Raw genomic sequence first — 24,402 nt, 5'->3', positions numbered from 1 at the left:
TAATGTTTCGATTATAGTTCATTTGTGTTTATTTCTTTTGTCATTGTTAGGGGCGGCAGAAATTAGCACGCTTCAATGCGCGGGAATTCGCCACCCTCATTATCGACATCCTCAGCGACGCCAAGCGACGGCAACATGGAAAAGGCCTGACGAGCCCCACAGGTCAGACACCCACATTGCATTTCCTAAACCACAGCAGAACGTCAACACAGCTTCAGCACAGATGGATATAGCGGAGTCTATCTCTGCTTCTCCCAATATTAATGATGCTATCTTTTGTTTTGTTGTTTTTCAGACCCGCTGGATCTGAGTCAGGTGGACGATGACCAGCACGATTATGACAGCGTAGCGTCTGATGAAGACACAGACAGCGAGCTGACCGCACAGAATAATAACAACACCCAACGCAACAACCGGGCCAAGGTGAGCTCACTGGGTGTTTACCAGGGGGAAAATGATCACTGCGCTCCACCTAAACCTGATTATAGGTCTGAGGGCTTCAAGATTTGTGCTCATCCATCCAAACTTCTGTCGTTCTTCATAATGAATCGACAGCAGCTCCACTGATATGTTTGATTTCTTGAATTATTGTTGATAGTTATTGATCCTGATTTTGCAGAACCAGCAAAAGATTATATTATTCAGTAGTACAGAAGCCAGTGTTGTCTTGTCCCAGCATGCACCGCTGGAAGAGCAGCAGCAGCCCTGCCTCATATTTGCAGAATGACATCATCTTTTCAAGGCTGTGATCAGTGAAGCTATTGTTCTGCAGGCTGAAGATAGGAAGCTGTGTCTGAGCATGTGGACTGCACAGGAAGTGACATGGCAGAGAGTAGGAGAGCACTAAGTAAACCACTAATTCGTTGGTGTCTGGCTGGAACATCTCTGGTGGCATTGCTGTTTGAGGTGTTGCGCATTTATCATTCTCAATTGAGCGTTTTTTTTTGTGTGGAATATTTTGTAGTGCTCATTCTTAGTAACATAAATAATGTACTTTATTGTAATTAGTCACAGTGTATTTTTACGTTGTTATTAAATTTTAATCAATTATGCAGTTATGCAAAATAATTATTAAACTTTAAAAAAATCTATCTGTCCATCCATCCATCCATTCATCGTTTTATAACATACACACACCGGCCACTTTATTAGGTACACCTTCCTAGTACAGAGTTGGACCCCCTTTTGCCTTTTGATCTGCCTTAATCCTTTGTGGAATAGATTCAACAAGTTACTGGAAGTATTCCTTAGAAATTTTGGGCCATATTGATTTGATATCATTGCGCAGTTGCTGCAGATTTGTTGGCTGCACGTTCATGATGCGAATCACCTGTTCCACCACATCCTAAAGGTGCTCTATTGGATTGAGATGTGGTGACTGTGTATGAAGGTAATTCAGTAGCAATACTCGAGAGCTTGCAAATGTAAATGTGAGCACTTGTGATAAGAATATTTGTATGTGTAGGTTGAAATGTACACTTACAGCTCTGATGTGAACAGCTGAAATCCTCGATTTGCACACACACACAACAATCCACACACTTGTGTTTTGAATCGGAAGTTGCAGATTAATAGTTGTGTATTTGTAAAATGTCATTCACAAATACAAAGTGACAGACACACGTGTGCACGGCAAATTTGACTGCATCTTTGCTCTACAACCACAGGTCGGCACTCACAACCTCTCAGATTCGTCAGTACAACTACAAATCTCCCGCGCTCTGACTTTTGCTACACATCTCCCGCGATCTCTGTAGCAGAACTCATCTGTGCACTCGCAGATGCAGAGGCGTGAGCAGCGCGGGGCGGGGGAGGGGCGGGGCTGGTGTAAAGCTGTTTCATTGGCTGAAGCCTGACCAATGAACAATGCCAGCAGCCAACAGGACTGAGGTGCAAAATAATCATTTCCCACGATTATTTTATTATTTAGGGTTTATTTCAACTATTTTCTGAAAAGATTTTTGTTAAATATCATTAATTCTACTGTAATGTACATACCAGTAAAAGAGCAGCAAAGCCAGTTTATTGGCTACAGCCAGCCAATGAGATGGGGCGTTTCTGTTTGTCAGCACACAGGGCAGCTACGTTGTTGGAGGCCTCGAGCAATCAGAGGGTAAGTTATGATTTTTAATAATTATCTATATGTTCAATACTGTTAGCTAAGCTAAGGACTGTGCTGGGTGCTTCTCTTGTGTGTTTTTTATATAAGAAACAGTTATGAGTTATCTAGGAGCTGCTTTCAATCATGTTATATGGTTCTAAAGATACGATTCAACCCACATGAAATAAGAAGTTGTAATAGTATTTATAGCAAATAATAGTACGTTTTTGAACCATACTAGCTATAATAAACTGTATTATACTGTATATATTGCAGTATCTACAACTTTGTTAATGAATGCAACAGCACACTGTAGTATTAACTAGCATAAACTTTAATAAATTGAAGTATACTTATATGTATATATATATATATATATATATATATATATATATATATATATATATATATATATATATATATATATATATATATATTATATATATATATATATATATATATATATATATATATATATATATATATATATATATATAGCTTAAATTTGAAAAAATTGAAATATAGCTATCTGTTTAAAACTAAACATTCTAATGCCATTTATTATGCAAATATCAAGTTGAAACAAATCTGTTAAGAACACGCATTTATATGTAAAACCTAATACATTTTAAAGCAGTTTCATTTCTTTCTAATTTATACATCTACATGCATTACATCTGATTTAGGTCCACAACTTGCATCCTTCAACATGATATGTGTGTTCAAAGGAAGAGCAACTAGGTGAGGGAGACAGTGTCCATCGCTCGGCTGAGCGTCCACTTTGAGCATCTCATCTGCAGGGTTAAGCAACATAAGCTGAACAGTCATCATCTCTCTCTATTACAGCGAGCATCAACCAGCTTTACACAACGGCCTGCTTTCTGACCATTAGTAAAGGCTTGAGCAAAGTATTAAAGAGGAGATAACATTTGATGGGTATTGGGTAATGATAAAGTTGGATTTACCACCTCCATCTCATTATGAACAAGGAAAAACCCTGAAATATTTCAATACAAGTAACTAGACATTTGCACTGCACTTATTTGGACTGTAAATTTTATTTGACAAATTACATTCCCTTACAGAACAGGTGTCAAACTCAGTTCCTGGAGGGCTGCAGCTTTGCAAAGTTTAGTTCTAACCCTAATTAAACACACCTGATCAAACTAATTGAGTCCTTCAGGTTTGTTTGAAACTTTCACTTAAGTGTGTTGAAGCAGGGTTGCAACTAAAAACGTGCAGGGTTACGGCCCTTCAGGAACTGAGTTTGACACCCCTGCCTTACAGTAAAGTGTAAAAATACTACATTAAACAATTATCAAAATAAAAGTTGTGTGTGTGGGTGAGTGTGTGTTTTGTTCAAATCTGTAGTCATCTTGGCAGGTAAAAAGAGAAAATTAAGTCGGCTTCCTCTTGAACGATTTGAATCATTTTGAAGTGTTTGTAGATGAGCTGAATCATCATGTCATCTTTAGCATAAATAACATCCTATTCAAGCTATGCAGCTTCTCTGAGTTCCTCATCGACTTGAAACATGCTGATCTCTCCTGTCACTCCATCCTTACAGGAAACTGAGAAATAACCTATAGTTAGTAACGTTCATAATTAAAAAAGTGATATAAAGGACACACTGTACACAAACATGTAAATAGATAGATGGATAGATAGACATGATGCAGGTTATAATAACCAAAACCGGTATGATCTGTAAGAAACTGAAACGCCTAGTGTTATTTTTAATTGCTATTAATGTGTGTGTGTGTGTAAATATACTTCAATTTATTAAAGTTTATGCTAGTTAATACTACAGTGTGCTGTTGCATTCATTAACAAAGTTGTAGATACTGCAATATATACAGTATAATACAGTTTACTATAGTTAGTATGGTTCAAAAACGTACTATTATTTGCTATAAATACTATTACAACTTCTTATTTCATGTGGGTTGAATCGTATCTTTAGAACCATATAACATGATTGAAAGCAGCTCCTAGATAACTCATAACTGTTTCTTATTTAAAAAACACACAAGAGAAGCACCCAGCACAGTCCTTAGCTTAGCTAACAGTATTGAACATATAGATAATTATTAAAAATCATAACTTACCCTCTGATTGCTCGAGGCCTCCAACAACGTAGCTGCCCTGTGTGCTGACAAACAGAAACGCCCCATCTCATTGGCTGGCTGTAGCCAATAAACTGGCTTTGCTGCTCTTTTACTGGTATGTACATTACAGTAGAATTAATGATATTTAACAAAAATCTTTTCAGAAAATAGTTGAAATAAACCCTAAATAATAAAATAATCGTGGGAAATGATTATTTTGCACCTCAGTCCTGTTGGCTGCTGGCATTGTTCATTGGTCAGGCTTCAGCCAATGAAACAGCTTTACACCAGCCCCGCCCCTCCCCCGCTCCGCGCTGCTCACGCCTCTGCATCTGCGAGTGCACAGATGAGTTCTGCTACAGAGATCGCGGGAGATGTGTAGCAAAAGTCAGAGCGCGGGAGATTTGTAGTTGTACTGACGAATCTGAGAGGTTGTGAGTGCCGACCTGTGGTTGTAGAGCAAAGATGCAGTCAAATTTGCCGTGCACACGTGTGTCTGTCACTTTGTATTTGTGAATGACATTTTACAAATACACAACTATTAATCTGCAACTTCCGATTCAAAACACAAGTGTGTGGATTGTTGTGTGTGTGTGCAAATCGAGGATTTCAGCTGTTCACATCAGAGCTGTAAGTGTACATTTCAACCTACACATACAAATATTCTTATCACAAGTGCTCACATTTACATTTGCAAGCTCTCGAGTATTGCTACTGAATTACCTTTATAACTGTGGAGGCCATTTGAGTACAGTGAACTCATTGTCAAGAAACCAGTCTGAGATGATTCACGCTTTGTGAAGTGTAATTTTCAGCAGACATTATGGCATTCTGGCTGGTCTTCAGGATTTTTTTTTTAGAAATTAAAGTAAAATGAGAGAATCATTTACTTAAAAAAATAGTTGTATGCAGGCCTTGGCATTAACTTTTTTGATCACCAGCCACTGTGGCTAGTAGTTTTCCAACATTATTAGCCACTTTACTTAGCATACTTTTGTTGTTTGGAAAATATATTTTATATGAATAAATGTGACTTTGACATGCTAAAATGACTTAATTTAGATGTTGTGTTGTCCACATGCCTCCTCATTCATTTTACTGTTTGAGTGTATTGTGTATGAGCTTGCTCACTGTGCATGAGCAAATGGGTTGTGTTGCATTGTAATTAGTTTTTGTTTCACATGAATTTTTTAGGGCTCAAAATTAAGGATTTACCAAAATGATCTCTGACCACACTGAAAAGAAATAATTATTTCTTAGCCACACATTTTAAATGCGTCAAAACAAGCAAAATACAGCTGGATACATGTACTTTTTATTCAACAAAACTTTCGTTTTTTTTTAAACTTGACATTTAAAAAGATCTATTGTCATGTATCTAAAATATGCACAATAATCTGTCCTGGCTAAAGGTCCCAGATCAGCAGTTTACTGCACATAAATGGGGAGTTAATCTCATATTAAAGCAATGTTATTGTAAAGGATGATAATTAAACTAACAAAAATAACTGCAAGTAAAAAAAAGCAGTTAAAAACATACCGTGTGTGATAATGAAAGGATGATCACGTGCCTAAAAATAATTAAAACGAAAGCAGTGACTGCTACTGCTGCTTTCAAAAAGATATAGAACCGATCGCACAAGTTGCGTTTGCTCTACACACGGTTGTTATGCGCAAGTAAACAGGAGCGCTCATGCTTTTTGACAGTCGCACGCATCACATCACCTGTGCACGCGAGTGATCATCCTCTCATAAGGTATTCACCTGCTTTTGCTCACGCTAACACAGTTATTTTTGTCAGTCGTGCTGTTTCTCGATTCTAAGACCACATTTGCTTGCATATTGGGCCATCCTTATTGTCGAATCCTGCTTTAAGAAAACTACAATGTAAAAATTATTTCCAACCAGCCAAAGTGGCTAGTGGAAGCGGCTGTCTCACCCACCAGAGCTGAAATCTACCCGCATTTGGCTGGTTGGCGGTTGTTAATGTAAAGCTCTAGTTGTATTTAATATTGTAAGTGTTTTGCATCCTTTACTAAATAAAAATCCTTTTTTTTTCTTAAATTAAATTCAATAATTGCACGTATCTTCTAAAACTATATAAATAGCTTTTTATTAGTGTTCCCTCTGCTGGCGTTTATTGTGCTATGGCATTATATTGAGAAGTAATTGGTGATTTATGTTGTGTGTCTCAGAGTATGGACTCGTCAGATCTGTCAGATGGACCAATCACACTACAGGAGTATCTGGAGGTGAAGAAAGCACTGGCTTCCTCTGAGGCTAAAGTTCAGCAGCTCATGAAGGTCAACAACAACCTGAGTGAGGAGCTGCGGAGGCTGCAGAAAGAGGTACACACACACACACTATATACCTACATTTCGAAAATACAAGAATTTCAACAGATAGTTATGAAATGCTGCCATTAATACAACTTCACATCATATATATATATGCAAATTAATCCAAACCATTAAAAGTGCAGAATTAACACTGCCGTTCAGAAGTTGGTGATCAGTAGGATATTTTTAAAGATTTTGTTATGACATGAAATTTATTTTCAGCAAAGTTCCATTTATGTAAACAAAAGTGCAATATTATTGTGCAAAAATGACTTGCATTTAAAGTAACTATTACATTTATTCAATTTTTCGAAAAGTGTTCAAAGGTTTCAGTAGTCATTACTCTAGTATTTAGTAGTGGTCTAGTATTTCTCTAGTAATCATTGTAGTCATCAGTATTGGTAACAGTACATTTTTTAAATATTCTATCTAGAATTCCTTTAAAAGTTCAAACGAATTTATTTGAAATCACCCTGAAAACCTTGAGATACTTGGCATAAAATCCAACAGCAAACAGTTTTTTTGTTATTTTAAACAAAATTAGGCCGAGTGTTTCAGCCCAGCAGGCACACCGCTTCATAAGACGTTAATATTAGGTTAGATTTAGGTCATGATGTTGGGTGACCAAAATTAAATGTCTAGCCAGCATCTAAGGACAATGTTATTTTGAAGGTCAATAATGACATGCAAGGGCGTCACGGTGGTGCTGTGGGTAGCACGATCGCCTCATAGCAAGGAGGACGCTGATTCAAGCCCAGGCTGGGTCAGTTGGCATTTCTGCGTGGAGTTTGCATGTGTTCACATGGGCTTCCTTCCGGTGTCTGGTTTCCCCCACAGTCCAAACACATGTGCTATAGGGGAATTGAATAAGCTAAATTAGCCGTATTGTAGGTGTAGTGTAGTAGGGTTGGGGCTGGAAAGTTATCCGCTGTGTAAAAAAAAAATCGCTACGGTTAAGTTGCAGGTTCATTCCACTGTGGAGACCCCTGATAAATAAAGGGACTAAGCCGAAAATAAAATTAATGAATGAATAATGATGCCAAACGATGTCAATATTTGGTTTTATTTAAGTTTGTGTTGGAAAGTGGCCAAAATCCAATGTCGATCCAACTTCTCAAACTAATGTCATGTTGACGTCAAATACTTACATTTATTGATCAGGTCAATAAATACAACATCAAGTTGTAATATTAGACATTGATATTTGGTTGATTTTTGGTTGGAAGTTGGACATTGAAGTCAACCCAACTTTCCTTCCCAAACAAAAAGCAAGATTGTGACAATGGGGTACAACATCAATCTGACATCAAGTTAACCTCCTGTGCCTGCTTGAACGAGTCAAAAGTGACAAAGCAAAGATTTCTGAAAAGTTAGTTAAACCTACTAAACTTCACTTCTGTTGATCATGACTAGGCCCACACAGAATCTGCACGAACAGATTTTTAGCCCATCACTGAGTCTATTTATTTACTTGTGTAAATGTGCGTAATGTATATTTAGTCTTTTTTTTTTTTTTATTAATTTCAGTAATATTATTGACTAATATGAACATGTTCATTTAATTTATTTACAATAGTTTGTAATGTCATATGTTCTGTCTTTTAGTAGAGGTATTATATGAGAGACTTGCTTTTGTTTTCCAAATAAGTGGATCAAGATCAGGGGTCTCAAACTCAAATTGGCGGGGGGCCATTTCAGTGACTGACAATTCATAGGAGGGCCGCTTTAACATTCAAACACAAGAAAAAATCGGAAATCTGACAAAATTGATGCGTCTAAGGACAAAAGACATGACGTTTATATTTCAAGCATTACCTGTCTCCAGTAATAATGCAAATTAGCATGTTTATCGTGTCACACATCAGCTGCTGAAATATATCTGAGATTGTTGTGTGTATGGCAGAGCGTTAGACACACATTCAGCCATTTTCCTACAGTGTATGCAGTCAAAACTCTAGCTGTTCGTTTCTTGTTGTACATATCGAAGAGGTAGTTTAAATTGCTATGGAAATACTACAAATAATAGGCATAAAAGTTAATATTCTGTCCCAACCCATTGTATTGTACCAATAGCGTAAGAACAGCAGTAACTTAAGTGTGAGCCATAAAGAAGGGTTTGTACAACAAAATACAGGTAGTATAAAACTGATAATAATATAACGACCCTTGAATATTTACAAAAATAGAGCTTTAGGAAAAATAGAGCACTTACAGACACATTTATTTTAATGTTTAATTCAGCCCCACAATGTTACTCTTGACCACACACTGAGAGAAAATGAAAGTAAAAATAATCTAAATGCAGTACTTTTAAATGTTGACTAGGTGGTGGGTCAAAACCACAAGTGGCTAGATGCGACTGCACCACAAGTGGTTAAAAAACATGTTTTGGCGAGTCGAATCTCATTATATTTTTGACGTCGGTTGCGGGCCGGAGGGAGAAGGAGGGCGGGCCGTAAATGGCCCTTGGTTGGACAGTTTGAGACCCCTGGTTTAGATGTATTTGCATTGTAAACATCAAATAAAAGTTATTATTTTTTATTTAATATATTAGGATTTCACATACGATACTCTCAGCATAATTTCGAATAATTCTGCAGATTTTTCTAAATTCTTCACAAAAATAGCAAAAAAATGTCCACAGATTGTGTCTGGCCCTAGTTATAACTCACTTCAAATGATAAACATTTAATGTGGCACAAACGAGTAATGCTGTTTCGATTTTGAACATTTATTGAATGCCTGGTATTGAGGGAATATTTTTATTTATATTTTTATAGTTTTTTTTTTTTTTGTCGTCCTTTTACATGTTGATCTAATCATCAATCTCAACAATGTAGAGCATTGAGACGAACGGTTTACCAGCTGTTTGGTTGTTTTTTACACCTTAAACAAAGAACAAAAAAGACCTTTGCTGTAAGAGTATCAAAAATCGAGCTTTCTACTGACACTAAAACTATGAACGGTGGTGTGAAAATCAAATCCCATGTACCTTCACCTAGGAATGAAGCCCCTCCTCAATCACACAACCTTAGCTATTTTACCTCCCCTCCCCCCAGCATGATGTAATCATCCACACTGCAACTGTTGTGTTTTCTTTGCTCCTTGTGTTTTGTGTATGTGTGTGTGACGCCCCTCCATCCCTGTAGATCTCGCGGATGCAGACGGAGAACAGCGCGCTGCGGGGGGCCCAGGCTGGGTCGGGGGCCACCATGACTGGAGGTGGTGTTCCAGGACACTGGCCTGATAGAGTAAGGGGTATGGGTGGTGGAGGAGGGCTAAGTGGAGATTCCAGCCTAATTGCACCCTCGTCCACCCCCCACCGACGGGACAGGCAGGCTTTCTCTATGTATGAGCCTGTGGGCACCACCTCAAAAGTCCTCAGCCCAGCCCTGGACCCCCTGACTTGCCGCCTGCAGCCTCTCAGCCCTGTAAGTGTGAGCATTAGTGGCCGGCCTGATGTTTTTAAACTTCCTTTTCCTGTCAGGCTGTTTCTCTCCCTCTGCTTACCTGAGGCCACACCGGTGTGCTGCTGCTGCTGCTTTACTGTCACTTACTGCTCTCTACCGCCACCTTCTGACCAGACAAAAACACTTCCAGTCCTTATAACTCTTCCTTTTGTAGATGCATTTATTGACTGTCTCTCTAAACATAAGCATTTTGGGGCATTTTCAATTTTAAATTTGGTATCAACAACCCTCTTAAATGATTTAGTTTGTGGGTGAATTTAGCTAAATGAGTATATCTACAGTGCTCAGCATATACGAGTACAGCCCAATTTGAAAATGAATTTTTTTTATCTATTTCTCAGTGAATATGGGTAATATATATTAGTGCATTTAAACAAAACAGATTTATTAAACAGATATTATTATTAAAATAACATTTTAGTCACAGAACATCTTTAGAAATGGAAATATAAAACAATTAAATTCAAGCAAAATATTACAAAACAATTACAAACTACAACATTTTATCTTGATTTTTGGTATTTTCGGAAATTGTATTTAATGTTTCCCCTAACATATACTGTTGAAGTCAGAATTATTAGCATCTCTTTGATTTTTTTTTTGGATTTTTAAAAATATTTTCCCAAATGATGTTTAACAGGGCAAGGAAATTTTCACAGTATGTCTGATAATATTTTTTCTTCTGGAGAAAGTCCTATTTGTTTTATTTTGGCTAGAATAAAGGAAGTTACAAAGCTGCCTAGTTAACCTAATTAACCTAGTTAAGCCTTTAAATGTCACTTTAAGCTGTAAAGAAATATCTTGAAAAATATCTAGTCAAATATTATTTACTGTCATCATGGCAAAGAGAAAATAAATCAGTTATTAGAAATGAGTTATTAAAACTATTATGTTTAGAAATGTGTTGAAACAATCCTCTTTGTCAAACAGAAATTGGGGAAATAAACAGGGGGCTAATAATTCTGACTTATATATAAAATGTAGAAAAGTTTATGAAAATTTCAGAAATGTAAATTTTTTTCTGTTTGTCTATTTATTTTGTTTGATTGAAGTTCATATCATTACAACATTTTAAACACACAAAGTTATATCAGAATCGTTCCCTGCTCACCCAAAATGTATGCTAATACCAAGTTTGTCAATGATGCTCAAAAATGCTGTTTTAGTGGGCAACTCAAAACATTTTTGAGACAACCATAGTATTTTTTGTATCTAGCATAGGAAGATAGAAGTGGCATGAATTTGTTGAATCATTCTTGAATTGACTGATATGCCAAGAGAGGCTCTCATTGAGAGATGTGCTTGTCTTGTGCTATTTGACATGTTGGAATGTGCAGGAAATTGATTGATTGGTTGCCCGAAGAGTGAAACTAATGAAATGAGTCGATCTGCATGGCACGTATCAAACACTTAATGAAGTGATTCCTGGAAGTGTGCAGTGAATCGTTGTGCTGCTTCTGACAGCGATGAAACCGAAAGATCATCTTCTGTTTGTGTTTTTAATGCCTTGCTTTAATTTGCTGTACTCGCTTTGGTGATTATGCAAATACGGCGTGTTTTGATTATGCAATACTCCACTTTTGGGTCATTGCTGACTGTGTGTAGGAGATTTACTTTGTTTTATTAGTCGTGGTTAATGTATCTGGGTGCACATGTGTGCTTGTGTTACGAATGGCACTGTTTACCAAGTAATTTAATCGGCAAGTGTCTATGTTTAGCATTTTCATTAGTTCTCTGTAAAATGTTACTGCACTGTTAATTCAGTTTTGTGTTTGAGCTTATAATGTAGAGGCCTGCTGTTTAGTAACTATCTAAAATCTCCACACTAAGGGTCTGTTCACAGTTGGCAGTTTTGGTTTGACTAAAATTCTAAAATTGCAGTAAATCTTTAGCCAATAAAAATGGCATTGTTGCTTTTTAGCTGAAAGAAAATGTATGCTTCTGCTGTAGCCATTGTTATAGTGCTATGCATTCAGCAGTTTGATATTAATTAATTTTGTGCATGTGTGAGATTCTCCAGCATACATTTTAAAAATGTCTTAAAAAACTTTGTCGATTTAATTCTATAGATAAAAGAAAGTCACTGACAGTGTCAATGAACCAAAATCAAATGATCCTGGGACCACAAAGGAAAACATGAGATTTATTTTTATTTGGCTTTAAATGATTTTGTAATATATTTATTCAATTCTATGCAGTTACAAAAGCTACTCAGTTAAATTTTTGACTTCTGCTTTGCCTATAATAGTAGTTATTTAATAAATAAGAACTTTATCAGAATAATATATTGGATTTTTTTTTTCTTAAATAGATTCTATCCGAATTTTAGGAATACTTTCAATAAATTCAAAGTGAGATTGTTTTTTTAATTTATATTATAATATATACATTTTATAATATCAAATTAATTAAAATTAAAAACTGTAACATTAATACAATCGCTGAAAAGATGGAAATATGAATGCTTTCAAATGAACTTGTGGTTTGGCTGAAATATAACACAACACAGACCAAAGAGGTCTAAATCAGGGCTGCTAGGGCTGTCTAAATATATGAAACTAATAATAATAATAATATATTTTCCTCATTCGTTTAAAAATAAATTAAAAAACATTATTTTAATCATATTAAATAATGCATATATATATATATATATATATATATATATATATATATATATATATATATATATATATTTTATTTTTTTTTTTTTTTGACTTTTTTTTTTTTTGACTTTTTTTTTTTTGACATTTTAAAATGAACCCATCATAATGAAAACACAAGAATTCACTTTATACCACAATGGAGTTGAATGATTTCATTAGTCAAGCTGCACATGTCTTTGTCTTGATTTGCTCACTGAGGACTTCTGAATAGTGGTCGATCTGTTGAGCAACAATATGTTCATCTGAAAAAAATATGAATTCATTTACAACATTTGATTGAAACATTTCTTTGATTGCTTTTCTGTAGCTTAATAATAAAACAAATCAATGAAATTGATAGAATTAGAAAAAATTAGAAAAGGCAATGTGTATTAAAGGCATTAGCTCCAACACCCCTAAATTCTCCCTCACTTTTCAGATGAGATAGCGGGCCAAAAGGTTACCATGGGCCAACTTTGACCTGCAGGCTCTAGTTTGGGCATTTCTGGTCTAAATGAACTAAAAAAAACACAAGATGGTGTCACTAGATGCAACCCTAAACAGACTTCATCTTCTTGCTTCATTTTTTTATTTGCCTGTGTGATAGAAGATATCCTGACTCATGTTTTACTGGCATGTTTGATGTCACACATTTTAGAAGCAAATTATATAGTATAGCCCAGCACACAGCATTGTTTGCTCTAAAATACGTTGTCTTTGTTTTGTATTTTTAGGTTCTACCCTTATCAGGCAAAGAACCATATATGGCGACATTGATCACAATATATATTTTTAAATATATATATATTATATCAAATCTAACAGCTTTTACACTACATGTTTTTCCAAAGTGCTCTTTAAAGGGTTAAATCTGGAAGTGTGGACACAAAATAAAAAATGGATCTTCTATGATCTGGACTAGATGAACTACAAGTGTGAACACTCCCTGAGTAACTTGCATTTAACAGGAGTATAACAGCATTTTTTTCGTCTAATTCCCTCCAGATTTCCTTTTTAACAGTCCTGTGCTGAAAGACTTTCAGAGCTTCTTCTTTCTTTTCAATCGTCTGCCTGCTGATTGTCTGTCAGTTTTTTTTTTACTCGTCCCTTTTAATCCCAATCTGTTTGCATTTAGGTGCGAAAGGGCGCTCCAGCGGGTCCCACCCCATACGGAGGAGCGCACCTGTCAGCCTCCACTGACGGACGCTATAATGTGAGTGCCAGTTTCCATTGATGTCTGCTCTGACATGCCAGTTGCAGATTTGTGATGTGTGACAGACCTGTGCTTGTCCTTTTCAGCATCCAAAAGCAGGAGAGAAGTACGGGAGTGGGACTGATAGCGACTATGACAACTCTCAAACATATGACGTCTCCATTGGGTTAGCGCAACACACACTGAACTCAAACACACCAGATTCGGCAATGTTTGATTTAATGGCTCGTTTCCACTGACTGGTACAGTGCGGTACGGTTTGGGTCGGTACGGGTCACCTTTATGAGGCTTGCGTTTCCACTACCAAGGGTACCCTTTTGGTGGGCGTAGTGTATGACAGAAATTTTCATTCGCATATACGATATATAGCCTACAGTCAGTGAAAACCTCTCATCTGTGTCTGCAATCTTCAGCAGCACGTCTTTGAGAGTAATTTCATCATTCCCAGTTTATATAAGTCCAAAAGGTGATGATAAAAATTAAAACAAGGCAGTTTATTCACGTTTGCTGAAAAAATAGTGTGCTCCTTTTTTCCAGCTTCTTTTTTTAGCTCTTCACTCTCGTCAATAATTAAGCGCATGTTATTATCATCAGGTCAAGTAGTTTGTTATTTCAGTAAAAAACTACGAGGCACAGGGTAGATTCTGCTCGACTCCATGGCTTTGTGGCTGTTCATCAAGACGAAGACAAGGTTTGTTTGAGCCCGGATTGACCATGACTCGTTATTATATGTATATATAATTCCGGTGTAATCTCTCAGCTGTGTGTGTATTTTAAACATGGTGGGATTTTAGATTTCATTCTGGCTTGTTGGGTAAGCGAATGACGTATCTCTGTAAACCAATAGCGTTCAGCTGCACGTCTAGCTCCGCCTTTTAGTACCCTTTCTTGTTTTTGGTACCCTTTCGAAAGGTTGCTGAAAAAGTGTAAGGGTACGGTTTGTTTCGGTACGCCTTTTGAACTGTACTGTTACACTCAATGGAAACGGGTCATAACAGAATTGATTTTTTTTTATTGCGAACAGAGCTTTACAGCATTTCATTATGAAAATTAATACCAAATTAAAGGTCCAACTCTTATTACAGATAGAAATGAGTTGCTGTCATTGTATTAACTTTGTACTTGAAATATATTTAGAAATGGTCAAGTTATATTGAAATAAAATTATATATTAATTTAATTTATCAGATAACATGTGAAAGTTTTTATTTTGTGACAGGGCAGGAGTAATATATTTGTATATATATGTAATTTATCTACAAATAAGAAACCGTAATATACACTGTATAGTAATATGGGTCATACTTTACTAACATGAACTAAGTATGAACAATTCTTGTAGAGCATTTATTAACCAGTTTAACATCTGCTAATGCATTAACATACAAATCCATGCATGTTAATGTTAGTTAATGCATCGTGAGTTAACAAACAAAAAATGAACAACTGTATTTTCATGAACTAACGTCAGTTAACAGGAACAAACAATGAACAATACATTCATTACAGTATTTGTTCATGTTAGTAAACATTAACTAACCTTATTTTTAAGTGTTATCATAATATGTTCGTTACTATTACTAGTAATTAGTTACTAGTTACTAATCTATTACTAGTTATAAAATAGCTAACATTATTAATTGTATTATGATTTTTTGGGAAGTATAACAACATTACCAAATTAATATTTTGTGTGTTATTATTATTATTTTATTGTAATTTGTTTTTACGTCAAGCAAAAATTGGTATTTATCATTTGTATAAATGTTTTTGTAATGCACATCTATTTGTGCATATTTATATTCGATAAATATTTGTAATATAATTTTTTGTACAATGGTGAAATAATATTATAATAAATATGTATTTTTTAAAAACAGTTACAATATGTAATATTAATAATAAAAAGAATGAATATTTAATGAAGCACAATAGTGACATAATTGTTTTTGTTTCTGATATTGTCTGAAAATATTTTACAGTAATATATCAATATTTTTCTTAGTTATTTATTGATTTTCATAAATACCTTAACTACTACTAACTTACTAATAGTAATAACTTAACTAGCTACTTAAAACTTAACTTGCTAAAGATTAAAGTCATTCCTTTAGCCTGTAAATCTGAGTGTTTTTATAGGTGAGTGATGATGTGTGTTATCTCCACTGTTAGTGTGGGCCGCAGCAGTGAGGAGGACAGCAGGGGGGATGTAGACGACACCGAGGGCGATCCTGACCCCACACTGCCCTGCACAGAGGACGTCATCCTTAAAACTGAACAGGTCACCAAAAACATCCAGGAGCTCCTGAGAGCTGCTCAAGAGTTCAAGCACGACAGGTCTGATGGACTCTTACCTGTCAAGCTGATTGCAGAGTTGCTTTTCTACAGTAAAAAAATAAACTTATTCTAACATTTGTCTTTGGTTGCAGTTTTGTGCCATGCTCAGAGAAAATCCACTTAGCTGTGACAGAAATGGCCTCGCTGTTTCCCAAGGTAAATAACTGCGGATTTTTCAAAATGTCCTAGGAAATTTAAGCATACTACTATGTTTTTGTTAGGCTACGTACACTATCCATACCCTAGCTCTTATCAAGAATCTGCTAAAAGATTAAGAGATATTTCATTGCAACTTTATCTAAGGTGAATACAAAAACAAGGTAAAAAGTAAAAGGCTACGGTCTATTTTTCCTTTTGTCTACAATAATTTCATGTTTATTGTTTTGTTTTGGGGGGTTTTGCAAAGTGAGTAAAAGTTAAAAAAATATCTGCTCGCTCACAATTAAATTGGAAAACAAAAACGAGACCAAAATCATTCACTATATGAAACCTATTATAATGCAATGACCTTTAATATACAATAACTTTGAACTCTTTAGAGTCTTTTCAGCAAAGAGTAACCTTTGTGCAAACGGTAGAGTCCAGCTACAATCCTGCTCCAACACACATGCCTCATAGTTTTCAAATAAGCCGGAATGACTTGATTATCTGGATCAGGTTTATTTAGTGTTGAACTTTGTTGGGTTGTGGCCCTTTAGGATCGGAGTTTGACACCCCTGCTGTAGGGCTTTTGTTTTATTTATTGAGAATAATATAGTTAAATGATATCACACAAGCAAGAGTGCCTGTGTTCTGAAGTATCAGTTTGAATGTGATCACAACTGTGGTATCGATTTTATATAACAGTCCAACAAAGATGAAGTTAGATAATGTTTTTTTCCTTTGCCAGTGAAAATATTTGTGTGGTGTTTCGTTTATGTAGGAATGTTTTTAAACGAATCACTTGAGTGAATGATCAAATCACAAACAGTTGCTTGCTTCATTTCTAAATGAATCACCCATTTAGAACAAATGGAGTTAAAGGTTCAGGACACCCTGGAGAACATTTTTTTTATATTAACAGATTTGTGTGTGTTGAGCATCAGTTAAGACAATGTTAGCACCTGTCAGCTTTAATTGTGGGGAAAACTGAATAATTTTGAGCTTTTGTAAGCTACAATCGCTCAAAATCGGCGACGTAGCGCAGTACTGCAAGTGCAATGATGACGGGTCGGTTTCTCATTATTATTCATAGCGGAGTTTTCTTATCCTATGAGAAGAGCCGGCTGCTTAATTATTCATGAGACCTGCCAGAGTCAAGCCCGCGCTGTGAGACACGTCACGGACCCACGGCACGGGCACACAGTATTTAGCCGTTCATGAAGGCTCATATGCGTTTGTTTCCATGATCCACGGGGTTTGTTGCATGTTTTCCCCCGCGATCTTGTCAGGGCCGATCATACAGCAAAGCTGTGTGTGTGCTGCAAGCATTTTTGTAGGGAGAGCAGGACGCTGTCTTTAATCAGGAATTCGTTCACATTCAGACACATCACTGTGCTGCTGTGTTTGCCTAAATCCTCCAGATTACCAGCAGGGCTAACGGTTAAAATAGACAGGTCAGGAGACCTGCTGCACTGAGTCTGCTGGATACGGGGATTGAGGGAGAAGTCCTCATTTATAGGGTTTACATGAACACACTTATCTTTATAATGATATAAATTGTGGTTATGTGTATATGAAATTACGAATAACATGTAGCAGGGCATTAAATCACTGTTCATTTCTTTGCGTTTTAACTTTGTAAACTATAAACTCATGCGTCTCCTCACGGTTTGTCTTAATTTGTAAGCTTGCTTCGTTCGCTCATGTTTTCCCCTGCTGGCCACGCCCACTCCTGCCCGATGCTCGCGGAGCTTTACGCCCATTAAACATGCATCTTTTGAAAAAATTCTGAAGTAGACTTTAACCGAAAGTGTGGGGTGTCATGGCCCTTTAATGATTCAGTGAATCACATAGCAGGACTCTGACTTGCAGCCATCTACTGGTGGTTTAAAGGTGCGTGTCCACCAAAGTCTGCAGAAGTTCTTTTTTCCCCAAATCTTGAGTGTTTTTTTTCCCTGCTGTTGTGAATGGAAACTTTGTATTTTTTAACATCAACAGCGCAATGAGGCTTTGAGGTTTGTGTGTTCTGTGGGTGCTGTGTTCACCAGGTGGCACATGTGAATAAATCACATTATTTGCGTGTAAATATTTTGAGCTTACTTGCTTCATTTGCGTGTCAAATTCACTTCACAATAGATGCGTATTTGTATCATGAGCAGGGCTTCTGTCTGCCCGGTGACTAGCATTGTTGCTAAATGGCTAACATGGATTTTATTGGGAAAGTAGCTGTGATTTAGGAAGGCTGAAGAGCAGCGTAATTTCGTTCAGCATCATGTCTTGTGCACTAGATCCTGATTTCAGAGGAGCACCCAATTCTCCCAGTTCATCAACTCCTCCAGAAACTATACCTGGATAATGGAAGCTTTCAGCTGTGCTTGGAACTTAGCCGAGCCCAGTTTGATGAACTGTTGTTCGGTGTCTGCAAGAGGATTTCCCCTCGGGACACCAACAACACTCACTACTACATAATCACGCCCCCATAAATAAAGGCTCTTGATTAACATGGCGCGAATGTCCGCTAATGTTCAGATTTTTTAAGTCAAGCGATTCATGCCTCAAACGAGCAAATCGCTCAACTCGCTATAGGACTACAGGACTATAGGACTTTTTGCTCAATAATGCACCTAGTTTAATCTAGGTTATTCTCTTATTGTTTTGCTAATGTACACACAAAAAAATGAGTTATACTTTTGGCTTAAAAATGTCAAACCAGATGCACTGAATCTCTATGTCCTCCTCTTTGTTTCCCTCAGAGACCAGCGCTGGATGCAGTACGTTCTTCCTTGAAGCTCCTGGCAGCAAGTGCGTCACGTTTGCAGGTGGAGTGTCGTAAAGCGGCGCCTTCGGACTCGTCGGCCAGTACAGTGGACTACCAGCTTCTTACCCAGCAGGTCATCCAGTGCGCATACGACATTGCCAAAGCCGCCAAGCAGCTGGTCACCATCACCACCCGCGAAAAAAAACAGTGACCCGTCCGGCACACTGGGCTCCATCGGGCAGGGGAAAAGACTGAGAAATGGGAGCAGACACTGAGTAAAAACTGACGGCTGGGAATCGTTAGTCAGGTGATGAAAAAAAAGTGCTATGAGGGAGCGAAGACGGAGTGATGAATCCAGCTCTGGGCATCTGGATGCAGAGATGTGGGAGAAGCCGAATGGAGCGGCCTGCTTTTCCTTGCACTCCTTTTCTTATATCTATATGGTTGAACACTACACAACAGAGGATTGATGGTCAGTGAGCGCATGGGCGGCTGCTGTTTGGTTCTTTTTGTGAAACACACAGGCACTCCTAACCTACAGAGAGCCAGAAATGTTCATTTGTTTTCAGTTTTCCATCTCCCTTTCGATTGATTTTTGTGTTTTTAAAGTGCCGCTCCATTGACTCGTTTCTCTTGGGACAAATGTATTGACTTGCGAAAACAACACACTGGAGTTATTTTAATGATTATGACTTCTGTTTCATATTATTGTTACTGTTATTGATGTCTTCTTTTGATTTTTTATTTTATTTTAATTTTTTTTGTCACACAGAGCTTTGCGAACATTAACGGGGTGAACAGTAACCTGTGAAAACTAACCGGAACACTCCCGTCCTCCAGTGATAGAAGCACTGGTTCACTCACACAGTGTTTTACTTCACTATTTTGTTTTAATCAAGGTGTGTTGTACACTAGCCAAAGGAGCAGAGGAGAGTGAAGACACTACAGTTGCGGATTCCTCTGTTTGTTTGTTGTTTGTCGTGTTTGAGCACAAAGACAGAAGTTGGGGTACAAAAACGGGGGCTCGTCCGGGATACGTCCCGGCTTTTCTCATCTCATTGCATCTCAATCCCTACGTTAGTGGGTTTGTTATCAGAACAATGCAAATGTGTTAGCACAATCATCACATTAGCTCATTAGTTTAGGACAAAACCACCCATTTCGGACACGATGTCTTTTACTTATTAGATTATCTGCACATGATTGACTTAATCGAATGGCCTTCATCAGTTTAGCAGAGACTCTTCTGGACCAGGCTTTTTTTTGTGTGTGTGGTTGGTTGTCCGTTTGAAAATATTTGATTTTGATTTCCTGCCGTTGTTTATTTTTCTTGTTTTTAATTTAGCACACATCTAATGTTTTTTTAATGTAAGAAGACCCTAATTATGTTTCATAAGCTACAATCATGTGAATGTTGATGGTTGAAGATGACCACTATCAATGTTCTCAACACTAACATTTCAGAGACAGTGACAGGGAAAAATACGGGATGTCCATCTGCTGCATCAGGACCAGTGAAGTCACATTCTGTGGTGGTAGATGGGGCAATCGGGGTTTCTTTTTTGTTGAATTGGGGCAAATGAGCACCTCGCTTTATGGATGTTCATGGGAGAGGAGTTAAACTGGAGCTTTCAGGATAAACGCACATACATGAACGTTTATCCGCCTGAGGCTTGATGCCACGTTTGTGTGCGAGCGTGATCAAATCAAGTATTTGTTGTACAGTTACTTTGCATTTTTAGATGTCATGCTATGAGCCTTAAACCTCCTTTTTTCCATATTGGTTTTACCCACCAGCCTTTTAAGTTAAGCCATTTTTTCATTCTTGCCTTTTGTTTCTTGAACTTGGGGAATGGGATATTCTTAGCGTCCCTAAAAACGTGTCAAAAAGATTGTCTGATCATTGCCTTTGCACATCTGCTAGACTGACTTTAATCCGCAATCAAGTGACTGGCGTCTCTCTCTTTCACACTAGAAGCACATGGTGAGTAAAATCAGTGTATGCATTGTTTATTTTTATTTTTTCTAGATTTTTAATTTCCCACTAAACATGTCACTGTTAGATGGTTTACTGTAATGATGCCTTGGGAGAAAGAGTTTGGGCCATTATTAAATAAGCACTAAATTCAGAGAGGATTATGGGAAAGGGAGTAATTGCACACACTAGGTCCAACTCTGATTCCTTTTGAAGTAGTTTGTAGGCATTTTCCCAGCAGTCCTGCTGCAGATGCATTCATTGTTCACGTAACGCACCAGTGGAATTATTTTTAAACCGACTAATTGACACTATTCTGTGATCAGTCATACTAGCTGCACCTACCTGTTAGGACTGTTCTTTATCACTCAGTTGTTCTTACTTGAGAGATTAGCTGATGGGTGAAATTCGTTTAGCAGAGGCTACCTGTAAAATATAGAAATTAAATAAAAGACTAAGCAAAACCATTTAAATCGTAATAAAGACTCATAAGCTGTACATTTGTAATAAACAAAACCGAAAGTTCATTGTGTCCTGTGTTTTTTTTTTTTATCAATGTGTTTTACACATTTGTGCAAATGCCAACATTAATCAAGGTTAAATCAACTTAAAAAAATTGTTTTGGCTCAAATCTTGGATTGAAAAATATATTGACAGTCTGACACAACTATGATAAATATGATGAACCTATGGATAAAAGGTCAACCAGGTGGCTACTGCCTGTTAAAGAGTAAGTGTTTTTTGAAATGTTAAATTTGAGCAGAAATGATATACAGAATAAGACCAATATTCAAAAGTAAAATAATGATAGTGAGTATTTATTTTGTCCGTTTGATTATTTTCGTCATAGGATGTATGCTGTTTCCTGTTTGCATTTTATTCAAAGGTTAAATGCAGTGCCTACACTTTGTGTTTACATTATAGCCTGCATTTGCTGTTATATCAACTTAAAGGGTTGTAAAACCATGTATCAAGTACCAATGTAATACCAAAAGGTTTTATATAAAAGTATATATATATACTGAGTCGCGACAGCTCCGGGCCGCAGCACACATTACTCTCGGGCCGATTCTTACGGCTTACGGCCGCCGCATCTGGCCCGATTGATAAGGGCCGGAATCGGGCAGTGAGTCCACAAGCATCCGAGTCCGGCAGCCGGAGTCGGGCCGTGGTAAGTCTCCGGCAGGCGAGAATCTAGCCGGAACTGGCCCGAGTGTATTTTGCTATTTGGGACCCAGGCCCGGCGCCAGGAAGTCAAACCTGAGGGGGCACTTTAAATCCATAGGGGGGCACTAGACCTGGTGACTGATTTTGGTCTCTTTATAAAAACTGGGGTGCACAAACTCTTTCTGAGGGGGCAATCTAAAAATACAGCTCCTGAGATCTGACATTCAGGGCTAATGATGAAACTTCTGCTCAGACAGCGATGTTTACGAGCGAGCTAAATGCTGCATTGTGTAACTATGGTACACAGACGGTACTGCTACTTCATAGTAGCCTAAATATCATTTTGAAATCCCGCCAAGACTCTCAAAGAGCGTAAAAGAGTAATAAGAGTTGAGCATGATATGACGTGAATACTAGTTAGCTCCCAAAGAAATATACATTGGATGTCGCCTACCCTGATGTTGTCTATTGGAAGGAATGCGTCAATAGAGCCGCCATTTTAGTACAGGGTAGCGCTCCTTTGAAATGAACGCTTCTTTTAATTGAGCGCCATCTAGCGGTCACATAATCTAATGACTAAATATTATGACAACTTGTTCAACTTCTTTTATAAATATATATAACGACTTTTTTTCCCCTCACCACCACACTGGTCTTTTTCACGTCAAAATTTTGTTGTTGGAAACTATTTTATATACTTAAATTTGACTTTTGCATGCTAAAAGTGCTTGAGTAAGAGACGTGTTAATTTGGGTCATTAAAAAAAACTCCCTATGATGTGTAGCCTATACCTGCTGTAGTCAACCTAAATCCTACTGTAGGTTGACATAAAACCAAAACAACACTCATTCTTGTCTTAGGACATTTTATTAAGCAAATTTTAAAATAACAGTAAGTTCATGACGTGTTAAATATATAGTATAATTTGCTGGTTTTAAACATACAGAATAATAATAAATATAGTTATAAAACAACCATAACATAACCCTTATGTCTTAGAACATCTTTGATTAACTTTTTATTACCTACACCAAATGTTGACTAATGAAGGTCCATTTATAACAACCAGTTATTTGTTTGACTACTGCATTGTCAAACCATGTTGCATACAAATGCATTCAACAGACTTACATGACAGTGCATTGCTGTAGAGGACAAATAAAACACGAGACAGCTGTTTAGAAAGAGTATAGTTTATTTAGTTTGACATGCAAACAAGACAAACTTTCAGAAAACAACCCGGAAACATTATAACGCGCGCGTCCGTGAATATAACCCGCGCTTGTCTTTAACTGTTGTCTTCAATGGTCCTTCTTTGCTCAACAGCTTAGCTGAAAAACAAAGCAAAACATTACAGCAGTCAGACAAAGAGCATAGAATCACCAAGAGGCGACACTTTACAATTTGGGAAACAACAGCGCGCTTTTTGAATAAATTAAATAAAAATAAAGCAGCTGCTTTTCATTGCGACAGCAATAAGATCCAATGGACGGCCGATCGTTTTCACTTCAAAACGGCAGAATCCGGGGCTGGTGCTCTTGGTCATTCTAAGCTCTTTGCATGAAGTTAAATCACAACAGTAACCATGGTGTCTATTTCAAACTATAGTAAACTAAAGTTTGAAACTATAGTTTAAAATAGACGATGATTGGGCCTCGCTACTCCCACCCACCATAACCCTCGCAGCGAGGTCCCACTACCGGCCCCCCTTGTTTCCCTGAGGGTCTTCGGGGGTTGTTTGTTCCCTGCCTAGGGCTCAAAGGCCGCCTCGCCCCAGGGAGTGCACGAGAAGACCGGGCGCCAGGCCGTGCCAGTATTCACTGGATGTTGCTCGGCGGCACATTTCGAGCAACAAACACGTAATATTCTTTGCGATGTTACGTTTATGTACGCAAACCACAGGGAACTACAGCACAGACGGGCCCGAGTGAAGCTTCACGAAGAGGACTTCGTAAGATTGGCGTGGCTCCACTCGTACCCGTCGGTATTGAACTCACCTTGGTCAAGTAAAAACAGCAACACCGAACGAACTGACAACGCTGATAGAGCACACAAGCTTTATAGGAGTACAGATGCAAATTTTTACAAGGCACGTCACTGCTGTCTCGTTGTCATGGCGAGCGCTGAAGAGGGCTCACCTGATTGGAG

At 37.4% G+C, this 24,402-nt stretch overlaps 1 protein-coding gene across 6 annotated transcripts in view; it reads left to right on the top strand.

Annotated features, from left to right (window-relative positions):
• The window catches only part of git1 (G protein-coupled receptor kinase interacting ArfGAP 1), a 49,169-nt gene extending 27,557 nt beyond the window's left edge, over window positions 1–21,612 (top strand). For 2 of the 6 annotated variants that reach the window (XM_087284266.1, XM_087284265.1), the window contains 9 exons: window positions 51–162; window positions 296–423; window positions 6,405–6,557; window positions 9,698–9,979; window positions 13,799–13,876; window positions 13,963–14,042; window positions 16,049–16,213; window positions 16,306–16,369; window positions 19,108–21,612. In XM_087284266.1, the coding sequence (XP_087140392.1) occupies window positions 51–162; window positions 296–423; window positions 6,405–6,557; window positions 9,698–9,979; window positions 13,799–13,876; window positions 13,963–14,042; window positions 16,049–16,213; window positions 16,306–16,369; window positions 19,108–19,323 (1,278 nt within the window). In that variant the 3' untranslated portion in view covers window positions 19,324–21,612. Of the gene's footprint in view, window positions 1–50; window positions 163–295; window positions 424–6,404; window positions 8,024–8,075; window positions 9,438–9,697; window positions 9,980–13,798; window positions 13,877–13,962; window positions 14,043–16,048; window positions 16,214–16,305; window positions 16,370–19,107 lie in introns of those variants that run through there. The other 4 variants (XM_087284268.1, XM_087284267.1, XR_015509593.1 and 1 more) reach the window with 2 other exon arrangements.
• Window positions 21,613–24,402: the final 2,790 nt, after the last annotated feature.

Source organism: Danio rerio, chromosome 15 (assembly GCF_052040795.2).
Source record: "Danio rerio strain M-AB ecotype USA chromosome 15, GRCz13ab, whole genome shotgun sequence".
Lineage (NCBI taxonomy): Eukaryota > Metazoa > Chordata > Actinopteri > Cypriniformes > Danionidae > Danio > Danio rerio.
This window is presented reverse-complemented; position numbering and strand designations above follow the sequence as displayed.